Genomic DNA, 12,014 nt, shown 5'->3' with positions numbered 1-12,014 from the left:
GCCAGCTTTCTTTAGCCGAGTGTGACCAAGCCAGTGTGACAGTAACAAAGGCGGGTGTGAAAGAAACAAAAGTTACTGATGATGCACAGGGCTGTTTTCTGGGCATACCGCTCTGTTCCCAGATTTGGGAAAGAGTGGTGATTTAGCTCCAATATGTGAATCATTGTTTGCTTGGCATCCCTTGGGAATGGTCCTAATAGCCTTCCCGGAAAATAAAATCCTTTTGAAAATACACAGAAGATGCAATTAATCTTATAAATAACTAAATGTATATGTGACTTAGAGAAAAAGGTTTCTTTGGAAAATGATCTCAGCTGTCCCATGTGCATCTGACTGATGTTTCCACTAGCTGGGAACAGTGGGCAAATGGAGAGAAGGGGTCCGGGTCAAAGGGTGCATAGGCTGTGAGAAATGCTTTTTCCTTAGCTTTTTGACCTGTTCTTACCCTGGAGATGCTGATGTTTCAAACATGCTGGACAGATTGTTAATCCTTTTCCAATGCTGTGGAAATCCCAGGTCCAGCAGGGTGTTACTAAAAAATACAGCTATGACTGAAGTTTTTCCAGCATGTAGTAAAAACAATGATTTCCACAAACTCCACTTCCTTGGGATTAGTAATGGTCTGAGGATAATAATCCTTCCACATCCTTGGTTAGTCATCTCCCAACCGGTCATCCCTACATCAGGGAAGTGTTTGTGCTGTGTTTGGTACAGCTGCTTTAACTGCCAACGTTTTCAGCTTGGAAAAGCATGCTCTAAAAAGGAAATTACCATCTCAAGGGAGCTGGACAGTAGTCACTGAAGTGTCACAGTGGATTAACAGGAAAAAAACTATGGCAGTTTGACTCTGCGCAGCACAGATGGCTGTGAGTGTGGTGCTTTTGAACTTCAGGGTGCACGTGCATCCCAACACCTTCTTGCTTCTCCCATGAGAAATGCCATCGCCTGGGCTGCTGGCTGCATTCCTTTGGGATGACTTGCACCATCAGGTCCCCTGTCACAGCACCAGGAACCCTTCACCTCCCCACCATCACCCTGCTGTGGGTCTTCCTCCCTCCCCGAGCCGCAGGGCTGGGAATGCTTACGTCCTCTCCCTTCCCTGCCTCATCTTGGTTTTGGGCACCTGGGAAGAAGCTGGGAAACAGAACTCGGTGGCAGATGTGGGGATCACAGTAGTTTTGAGGGAGGCTGCCCCAAAACAGGTTCACCTGAGGTGACAAAAGGGCAGAAATTTGTATGTTTAAAACAGGCAGCCTTGCCATAGTTAACTGAGTTTCCAAAGCACTCAGCTCTGATTTTTCAAGCGTTTCAGTCACTAAAGCATCTCAGAAGGGGGAGCTTTGCCACTTGAACCCAATATCTGTCTCACTGAGAAATGAGTAGCATTAAGTCTGGACAGCAGATGGCAAAGTGTTCCACACGGCTGAGGAAGAGAGAGGGAATGATAGTGACACTTCTGACATCCTGTGAAAGAAACATGCATGTATATTCATCTCAGATATGGATGCACACTACAGTGCAGATGATTAAATAGAGTACTTCATTTCTGGAAGTAGGTGTCTGTCTAAGAGGTGTCTGCCCGTGGAATCAAAGTTTCCAAGACTTCCACCTCTCTCTGGAGCCACTGCAGCCACTTGGGCTACAGTGTTCCCCTGTACCTGAGGAAGGGGAGGATCATTCACTTCCATTTAGCACATTTAGCAAATATTTCCATTTAACCCTCAGTCTGCCTTCTGAGAAACAGAAATGGGCACATTATCCATTTAGGATGTCACTGTGACCTGGCTGTAGCCTCTGAGATACAATGATGGTGCTACAGATGGTGACATGATTTTTAGGAGTCTTTAGAAAGGTCAGGCTCTGTGAGGCCTGGCAGGGCTGCCATTTCTTGGCCTGCTGGAAAGAACTGGAACACTTAGTGATGTAGGAGTGGTTTGCCTGCCTCTACTGAGAGACTGAGGCAAACAGGGGGCAGGTGAAGTGAGCACCACTGAAAAGCCTGGGATTTGCACAACTTTTCCAGAGCCCAAATCAGTGGAAGTGCTGCCCGTGTGGAGCTTCTGGTGGTGATGCCGTTCCTGGCACACAGACATGCAGAGGCAGCAGGAGTGGGTCTGGGGCTGCCCAATAGTTCATTGCTGCTGGTCTTCCATGCTGCCCATTCAGAGGGGGTCTGCAAGGGCTGCTCTCTGCCATGTGCTCCAAGGGGCTGAAGATTCATCCACCTTCCCAATGACTGCCTCGGGGTATCTTAGGCTGAGGTAAGGACAGTTTTCTTGGCAAAAGCATCATTTTTTATTCCTTCTTTCTTGCCTTCTCCTTCAAGGTGTGAACAGAGCTCTCTTGGGAGGAGGTTGGTTTAGTGTCCTGAAGGATGCAGTATTTGGGCTCTTTCCCTGTCTCAGGGAGGTCTGGCTGGGATCTGCTCTTCCCCCCCTTTCAGCAGATTACAAAATGATGTATTTGATCCCTGCATCAACAAAACAACCTCCAAGCAGGGGCTGAAATTCCAGCTTGCCAGAATGATGACCCTGAGCTGAGAGGAGAGGGGAAGAGCGAGAAGGGCCATACTAGAGAGCTTTAACTCTAGTTTTGTACAGTTCTGAATTAGTTTGTTATAGAACCTCACCCTGGCATTGCTAAGGGGCAGTGAAGGAAATTCCTGTGATCCTCCCCTTTATGCATTCCATTGGGCAGCTGAGGTCTGGGGTGGAGAACATCTGCCTGGCTTTAAAGTTGAGCATCTCTGCCTGCTGCCTATGGTATGGCCTGTAACACACCCAAGCACTGGCTATCTGGCACGTGTGTTGCTTGTGCAGGTTGTGTTGCTTATTAGCAGACTTGAGACTGAGGGTTGAAGTGTAATAGGGACCACCTGGGGACTGACCCCCTGCATGTGCTGGTTTAAAGGTAAACCAGCAGGGGAAATGAACTCAACTCAAAAGAGAGATTATAAGTCAGAATAACAATTTAGTAAAATAATACAATAAGTACAATTATACAGACAAACAATTGGTTTTAACCCACAAAACCCAAATGTATAACCCAGCACCCTGGGGCATGAACAGAGTGGTGTTCTTTGGGCCCCCTGAGCCCAAAGTAAAAGGAGAGGGGAAAACCTGTTGGTGAGAGTGCTGCTGCAGTCTGGTCAAGGGTGGTGATTGCAGTCTGGTTGAAAAGTGGTGGTTGCAGTCTGGTTGAGAGTGGTGGTCTGCAGTCTTCCTCTGGATCCCATGAGTGGTTAAAAAAGTTCCAAGACTCCAAGATTATATATTCTCCAGTTCAGGCAGGAATGCCCAGCACTTCCCTCAGGGCAGGGAGCTCCACAAAGGGTGTGAGGACAAGAGCATCCTCCTATCTCGCAGGCCTCTTAACACCTAGTTTATAGCCTGAGGAGTCAGGCTCTATGGGCAGATGGTGCAAATGGTTCATTGATAAGTTTCTGGGAAATGGCATGGAAGGTTGTAGAATACACAGTTTTGGGTTACATCCATCCAGTGATGAACTGGTCCCAGCTGTTCTAACTAGGACACTGCACCTGACTGCTGTAGCCCTTGGGGCCATCCGGTGTCCTCCTTCCAAACACATTTAACAAAGCTCAGCTGTTTTCTAGTGAAAGGGATGCAATGATTACACCCTGCCTGATCGAAACAGTCATATATCAGAGTTTTCATAGTCAAGAGTTTTCCTATCTGACTAACTGTAGTTTGGAAGCTGCTCTGCAAATCCCATGTGGGATATTTATGTCCTAAGCTACATTGCTACTCTCCGGCCTCCTCTTGAAAAGCAAAGTGATGGGTACTGATGGAGAACTCTCAGACATAGAGATGCTGAGGATCCTTGGCTGGGCACTGCAATCCTCAGGTGAAACGATGCTAATGTTCATCTTTGGAAATAAATGCAACTTCTATTTTTCAAGCTCTGTTACCCTGGTTTCACGGTACCTTGGTGCCTCAGTAAAGAAACCCACCAGTCATCAGTTTCCAGCCAGTACATTTGTAACTCCAGAGGGGCTGGAACGGCAGAGCTGGCAGCCAAACCTGGGACTGGACTTTCCCCAGGGGGTTGTGCTTCGTAGCAGTGCAGTGGTTGGGCTGCCTGGAGGCAGGGCTGCGGGCAGCTCCTACTTTTTGGTCAGCATCCAGGCCTGGCCAGCACCCAGCTCTGCCCTGCGTCACTGGCCCTCCTGGTTATGCAAGTGCCCCTGTGCCGGAGGTGCCCCCAGTGGCTTTCATAACCAGGCTGACGGGGATCTGGAACAGGGAGGGCTTTGCCCTCGATCACACCAGGCACCCTGTGTTCCCCCAGCACAGAGGCTTTGCCCAGCTCTGACTGGCCCCAGCAGGAGTGAGAAATCCTGGAATTCAGGCTGAGAAGCTCTTGGTGCTGCCAGACACTTCTGTATCTCTTTCCCCACCCACGACGTGGGGCGGCCCAGTTCTAGTTCCATCTCCATCTGAGGAACCATTCCGACGTCTTGAAGGATGGGGAAAGGGAACTCCAGTGCCAGGGGTTTCTTCAGGCCCTGAGCCTGGAGGGGAGAGGTGCCCTCCCCTTTTCCCCCCATGCACGTGGCTCCATGGCTGGCACAGAGACAGCACACCGGGAGTGGAGAGGAGGCAAGAGAGAGTTTATTGTTGGGGATGTTACATTTATAGGGTTTAGGAGGATTCACAGAGTAAACAATTAGAAGTCTCAAGGGGCTTACAGGAACACCCAATCACAGGAAGGGGTTAACAACCAATAGGAAAGGGTTAAAAGGGGCCAATGAGAACACTTCAGGATCGTGGGGGGTGCTGGGAAGAAGAAGCACGTGTTTGCAAAGAGACCACCAAAAGCCATTTTAAGACATGTTTAAACAACAGTTTTCCCATATAATGCAGGTTTAGTGCCACAAGACACACCAAACTGGAAGCTCCCTTCCAGGCATTGGGTGGGGCTTTGGCCTTCTCGCTCTTTCTGCAGCCACCCTGACCTCAGGGCACCTTGGTGCACATGGCTGAGCAGCCCCTGGCCCCTCTGCCCTGGTTCCAGGCAGGTGCGTACGCAAAGCCCGAGGTTTTGCTAACCCCCAGCCAAGAAGGCCAAGGTTGGGAACTGGCTGCTTCCCAGGTGTCTGGCTGGGCTGTCTCCTCTCCCCAGCTGGGTGCCAGGGGCGCTGCTTTGCCAAGGTAATGCAAACAAATCATGGCAAAGGCCACCTGGACTGTTCTAGAATAGGCTTTTCACTCTGCAAAGATGTTATACTTATTCAACAGCAAATTCCTCTGTGAATTCCCTACTTGTAGTGCATCTAACATAGCTTTAATTAGGAATAGATTTTTGTTCTTTCAGGGCAGCTTTAGATGTGGAGAGGTACTCTTCCCTCTGCGAGCATGTGCTGCTGTTTTCCTTGGAGAACAGCTGAACTTCTTGCATTCGTTGTGTTCTGGTTTCTTTTTTTTGAAAGAAGTTCTAGTTTCACCCCTATATCCCAGGGATATCAGGGGATTGATGCAGGCTCTCCCTAATAGACTTTTAGTAGCTTTAAATCCAGAAGAGAATTTGCAGAGAAAGTCATGGTCGGAAGCTGAACCCTGCAGGGTAAAAGCATCGCTCTGCCTGGCATGGCTGTCTTCAGGGGGCTCTCAGGGCTGTCTTCTGAATCCCTTCACTGCCATGTGTCAGTCTCCCCTGACTTCTCTTCGGCTTGTTTTGGTGCTTTACCATGCTGGGGTTCAGCTCAGACCTGGCTTTGGAGCTGGTGCCACCTCCATCTCCTGCTCCTGCGTGTACGGCATGGAGAAGGCAACCCATGACTTACAGGGCTGGCTGATGCCACAGAGACGCTCAAAAGGTGGCAGTGATCTGAAGCAATACTGGTTTTATTATCCCTTGACTGTTTGGTGAGTTTTCCAGGACCCTTCTGAGCTCCTGCTGAGGGTGTGTAAGTGACATTTAATCCTTGGTTTCTCTATATGAAGTAGGGATGCACTCAGTGACTGACAAGGTGAGGGCAGTGAAAGAGTAATGCAATAGATCCAAGAATGTGATGAAAAGATACTTCTGGGGTGATTTCAGTACCTCTGTGAGGGCAGGGGGCAGTTTTGAAATACTTGGGAGCTCCCTACTACAAGGGAGCTGAGTTGCCCCGTTCCAGTGGGGTGTGTGGGCGGGGCCCCGTCAGGGTTCTGTGATTGTGACATCCAGGTGACAACCGGGCACCTGCCAAGGACAGAGCCTGCCCCTCGGCAGCACTGCGAGGTGTGCGGCCGCACGGATCGCAGCGCAGCTCTCGCTCCGAGAGGTGTTGGTTCTGTGGAAAGCGAGTGTTTGTCTGGACCCTCACTCTGTGAGGTGTTCAGTCTTCGGAAAACCTCTGTTTGTCTGGACCCTCACTCTGTGAGGTGTTCATTGTCCAGAAATACCATACTTACCTGGACCATCACTTTGTGAGGCATTCCTTGTTGGGAAAGCCTGTGTTTATCTGGACCCTCACTCTGTGAGGTGTTCAGTCTTTGGAAAGCCTCTGGACCACCACTCTGTGAGGCATTCCTTGTCCAGAAAGCCTGTGTGTATCTGGGCTGTCAGTCTGTGAGTCCTTCCTTGCCTGGAAAGCCTGTTTGTGCAAGGTAATTCCCTGCTTGTCTGGAAGGGAGGAAAAGGTCCCGGTGCTGAGAAAGAGATGGTTGAGGGGAGACCCATCAGATCTGTGGCAAAAGCAACTCTGGGCACAGGGATTAGTCATAATTACAGTTGAGCTGTTGCAGTCAGTAACTGCAGAGGAAGATGGTAAAGCCTATGTGGAAAAACCCCAATTGCGGAAATGAATCCAAAGCTCTTGATTTATTATTTTTTCAGTGTTAATAATCAAGGCTATTATAATGAGAAATATGTACATTATATGTATTTAATGACAGTGGCCATTAGAATTTCTTAATAATTCAAGGCTAGGCTGGATGGAGCTTTGAGCAACCTGGTCTAGGAAAAGGTGTCCCTACCCATGGCAAGGGGGTTGGAATTTTAAGGTCCCTTCCAACCAAAACCATTCTCTGGTTCTATAGTTCTGTGGTTCTATAGTTCTATGGTTCTATGCTTCTATGGATCTATGAATCCAGTCTCTTCTGCAAGTGTGCGTCAAGCTGTCCCTTCAAAGAACTGAATGCCTGCACAGACATCAAGTTTTTCCCACTCTGTCAATGTTAGTGATGGCAGCGTTGAAGGGAAGGGAAGCTCTTGGCTTGGGTACACAAGGTTCAAGTTTCCCCCCCATCAATACTCAGGCAAGACAGGAAGACAGCAATACTCAATACAAGACAGCTTCTTGTCTTGTAGCCGTCAGGTTTGCAGGACTGGGGACTGCAGCTGTTGGGGGGGCTCTGTTTGTGTTTAATGCTGGTAATCCAGAGTTAATACTGGTTGACTTTCCAAGTTAGTACCAACTACAAAAGTTGGGCTTGGTGCTACAGCAGGAGTTTCTGGATCAGGGCGTGCAGGTGCTGTGTGAAGTAACTGCATTAGAGCTTCCTGATTTCTTTTGGGGTTGAGGTCGAGCTTTGCACCAAAAGAGCACCTGTCACAATGGGGCAGATGCCAGGCTCGACCTTTCAGAACATCAAAGCCCAAAAGGTTTTCATTGTGCTCTGTAATTGCAAAGTGAGTGGCTGACATCAACTTCTTGCTTTGGGGCCATAAATGAATCTGAGCAGCTTGGCAGGTCCTGCAGCTTGTTGTCCTGCAGTGACTGTAAGGCTTTGCCGTGCCAGTTGTAATCTTGGCTTCTGGACATTTTGCTGCCTCAATAATGCTGTGTCCTGAGGTTGGGAAGTGCCGAGTTGCCCCGTTCCAGTGGGGCGTGTGGGCGGGGCCCCGTCAGGGTTCTGTGATTGTGACATCCAGGTGACAACCGGGCACCTGCCAAGGGCAGAGCCCGTCCCTCGGCAGCACTGCGAGGTGTGCGGCCGCATGGATCACAGCACAGCTCTCGCTCCGAGAGGTGTTGGTTGTGTGGAAAGCGAGTGTTTGTCTGGACCCTCACCCTGTGAGGTGTTCAGTCTTTGGAAAACCTCTGTTTGTCTGGACCCTCACTCTGTGAGGTGTTCATTGTCCAGAAATACCATATTTACCTGGACCATCACTTTGTGAGGCATTCCTTGTTGGGAAAGCCTGTGTTTATCTGGACCCTCACTCTGTGAGGTGTTCAGTCTTTGGAAAGCCTCTGTCTATCTGGACCACCACTCTGTGAGGCATTCCTTGTCCAGAAAGCCTGTGTGTATCTGGACTGTCAGTCTGTGAGTCCTTCCTTGCCTGGAAAGCCTGTTTGTGCAAGGTAATTCCCTGCTTGTCTGGAAGGGAGAGAAAAAAGGGCAGGTACTTTTGTCTCCACTGCCTTCCATCACTGTAGATCAGCAGGAACAGCTTGAAATCCAGATTCTTGCTACTGCCTCTGCAAGCTGAGAACAATTGTCTCTGCAAGAAATCTTCTCTCCAGGGAATTTATTTATTTTTATTATTAATATTATCCAGCCTGCAGTGGGACAAATTAATTTCAAGTGGAGGGGAATGTTCTGGTAAGGCTTGCTGCTGCCTCAGCTTTAAACCTAAGTGTCTCTGAGGAGTAGGATAGCCATGGAATCCCTAATAAAGGAGGATGATTTTGGCAGTGCAAAGCCCCCTTGGTTGTGGCCTGGGTGCTGCCAAAAGGTCCCAGTGCTGAGAAAGAGATGGTTGAGGGGAGACACATCAGATCTGTGGCAAAAGCAACTCTGGGCACAGGGATTAGTCATAATTACAGTTGAGCTGTTGCAGTCAGTAACTGCAGAGGAAGATGGTAAAGCCTGTGTGGAAAAACCTCAATTGCGGAAATGAATCCAAAGCTCTTGATTTATTATTTTTTCAGTGCTAGTAATCAAAGCCATTATAATAAGCAATATGTAGATTTTATATATTTAATGACACTGGCCATCAGAATTTCTTAATAACTCAAGGCCAAGCTCGATGGGGCTTTGAGCAACCTGGCCTAGGAAAAGGTGTCCCTGCCCATGGCAAGGGGGTTGGAATTTTAAGGTCCCTTCCAAACGAAACCATTCTCTGGTTCTATGATTTTGTGATTCTATGGTTCTATGATTCTATGCTTCTCTGGTTTTATGGTTCTATGAATCCAGTGTCTTCTGTGAGTGTCCATCAAGCTGTCCCTTCAAAGAACTGAATGCTTGCAAGGACTTCAAGTTTTTCCCACCCTGTCAATGTTAGTGATGGCAGCGTTGAAGGGAAGGGAGGCTCTTGACCTGGGTTCATAAGGGACAAGTTTCCAAGGAGCTTCCATGTTCAATTAGAGCAGCTGTTTGCCTGTGGCTTGATGGAGAAAGGCAGAAAGAAGGGGGATCAACTATATCCAGCTAAGGGATACAGCAATCAGTCTGGTCAACTACAGCACTCTAAAACACTGTAAAAATTCCAATCAGGGCCACTTGGGTGCCTGCTTTCGTCTGTAGGTGGTGGCTGTACAGTCGCATAGGACAGTAGCTGGTAAGGAAAACCTCGGCATCTTGGAGTCCCCGGAAACATCAGTTTGTGGGGAGCTGCAGGGAAAGATGCAACACACATCACTGAAAATGAGTGCAGCAACAAACTGTTTCAAGCTTTTTGAGCAAAAAGCACAAATAACAAGCAATAACAAAGAACAGAACAGTTGCTTGTAGAACAAGAAAAGCCATTCAAACTACATTGTCCAGCCAGGCAAGTGGACATCAGGGAGGAAAGACTGTTACTAAACATACCTTGGTTGCTAAAGCATTTGTGTGTTGTGGAGAAATTAATGCCAGGTTAATAAGGCGCACACAACGTGAAATCCATGGGGCATCAGAGTGGTTGCAAACCTGGTCCTGTCAAAGGCATTTGCAAAAGTCTTGGATTGTTTAGATGTCTAGATGTCACTGCTGGCTGCTCACAGGCTTTATAGCCGTGTTAGGGATAAGCTGGTGACAGAGCAGGCTTCCCTCCCACACTGTTTAGTCCCGTGTGTGTGCATCTCTGTCTGCCTAAGTTAGGACAACGTGAGACCCATCCAACAGAAGTTGAAAGAAAGCTGGAATGACTTCTTCTAGAACACACTTCCTACTTGTGCCACCTTCTTTTGTTTTTCCATTCCAGTGGGCAGCTTGTTTTTTTAAGGCAGTTAATTTAGCAGCCAAGGTTATGGTTTTCATGATTCTGAGGAGGGAATAAATATGAAATGTTTATTTGCTTTCAGATCCATACTCTCCTCTTAGTGTGTGTGTCTGTCCCTTAGGCTTTCCAGCTGCAGGCTGAGGGGGCGTGTGACAGGATTCCCATCTGTAGTGGCCTGTGTCTTTCTGTGGCTTGCACCATTGTTATCTGATGGTCCCTTCCCTGCTGAGTATCTGTTTTTTCTCTTCTAGAGAGGCTGACTCATAATGGAACCCCCAGACAAGGGGAAGAGCGACGAGAGGTAGGAATTCGTTGGGTGTAATCTTGACCTCCCAGGTGCTGTGACAAATGTCGAGATGGTTTCAAAAAAATACTCCCCTTCTCAACGCAAGAAATATAATCCCTGAGGGGGAGGAGTAAGTCAGGATTGTCATGTCCCTGAGAGTGGCTTCAGAGCATGCTGGTGTTTTCATGGCTTCTGTGACAGACCCAGGCCTGGGTGACGTCCTGCTCTTCCAACCCGCTTAGGTACAGAGAGGCCAAGTGTGCCTCTGTCCCTAAATGAGGGGAGGATTTTAAGTTCCAAAGTACCCAAAAGCGAGATTAAGAGAGAAACCAGGTCAAATGTTGGAGTCCAAACCAATAACTCAACTGGATTAAGTCCAAGAGAGGCAGAGAGAGATAAAGGAAAAACAGAAGGAAGTGGGAAAAGCTAGGAAGCATGGAAAAGTTTACCACCACCATGAACTCAGTGGTGGATCTTGTCTTTGGCAGTGTGGGGAGAGATCTCTGTTGAGTCATTCTCTGGTCTTTGGTCTCTGTGGCGTGAGCGGAGTTCTCGCAGCAAGTGTTGGCCCCGCGGCGCTCCCTGAGGGAGTGTGTGTGTGTGTGTGTGTTTGTGTTTGTGTGTGTCTGTGTGTTTGTGTGTTTTTGTGTGTGTCTGTGTGTTTGTGTGGTTTTGTGTCTGTGTCTGTGTCTCTGTGTCTGTGTGTCTCTGTGTGTGTGTGTGTCTGTATCTGTGTCTCTGTGTCTGTGTGTCTGTGCCCTCAGTCCGTGCCGGCCGTGCCTGTGGGGAAGGTTTCCTGCCTTGGCCCGCACGGCACAGCCCCGGTTCCCTGGTGTATGTGGGGCAATCCCGCCCACACGGGGCCTGAGCTGACTGTGGATCTCTGAGGCTTTCTGCCTGGCTTCCCAACAGGGAGCCTGGGGGAACTCTGCAGTGTTCTGAGTTACAGCATAGCCCAGGTTTTCAAAAGCTGGGAAGAGCAGATTGACAAACACCCTCCCTGGCCAGGGGAATGATGGGCAGAAATGGTGTCTCCACAGGTGTGTGGAGGCTTATATTAAAAAAGGTACAGGCTTCTCTTAAAAAAGTGGGTGTTTCAGTAGACAGCAGACCCTTCTGGTCTGAAGTAGAAATGTCATCTAGTGCGATACAACTTATTTCTTTTAAAGAGCAGCCCCTCAGCATGAGAGGAGGCAGCTCTGCCTCTTCTGTAGGAATGTTTAAACTTGCAGGAGCTGATGATTGGTGTGGTATTTGAGAGAATGTCAGTGCTGGGGAAGACAAGGCTCTTCCCTTGCAAACTGGGGCACTTGAGAAGAACAGTCTAGGAATTCTATGTAGACAGTAGACTGGAGACACAGGAGAGAGATACCTGCATCCACTATGCCTGCATGCTTTTCCTTCCCCAGTGTCCATAAATATTAGAGCAGGAGATTCCCTTCTTTTGCCACAGTATTTCACTGATGAGGTGTAGTTTAAAGGGTCTGGTTTTCCATGAAGTCACTGTGCAGGGCATGTGACACAGCTTTCCTGGTGTTTTGCTGTGGGTCTGGTGGAACTGAGTGCTGGCAGATGTGGC

General features: G+C 48.6%; 1 protein-coding gene across 1 annotated transcript in view; it reads left to right on the top strand.

Annotated features, from left to right (window-relative positions):
* The first annotated feature begins 1,693 nt into the window (after positions 1-1,693).
* The window catches only part of LOC116786250 (AF4/FMR2 family member 1-like), a 28,318-nt gene continuing 17,997 nt past the window's right edge, over positions 1,694-12,014 (top strand). The window contains exons 1-4 of the mRNA XM_032686698.1: positions 1,694-2,266; positions 3,539-3,544; positions 9,524-9,535; positions 10,409-10,450. Coding sequence (XP_032542589.1) covers positions 10,416-10,450 — 35 coding nt within the window. The 5' untranslated portion in view covers positions 1,694-2,266; positions 3,539-3,544; positions 9,524-9,535; positions 10,409-10,415. The remainder of the gene's footprint in view (positions 2,267-3,538; positions 3,545-9,523; positions 9,536-10,408; positions 10,451-12,014) is intronic.

The sequence above is a fragment of the Chiroxiphia lanceolata genome, chromosome 4, assembly GCF_009829145.1.
Source record: "Chiroxiphia lanceolata isolate bChiLan1 chromosome 4, bChiLan1.pri, whole genome shotgun sequence".
Lineage (NCBI taxonomy): Eukaryota > Metazoa > Chordata > Aves > Passeriformes > Pipridae > Chiroxiphia > Chiroxiphia lanceolata.
This window is presented reverse-complemented; position numbering and strand designations above follow the sequence as displayed.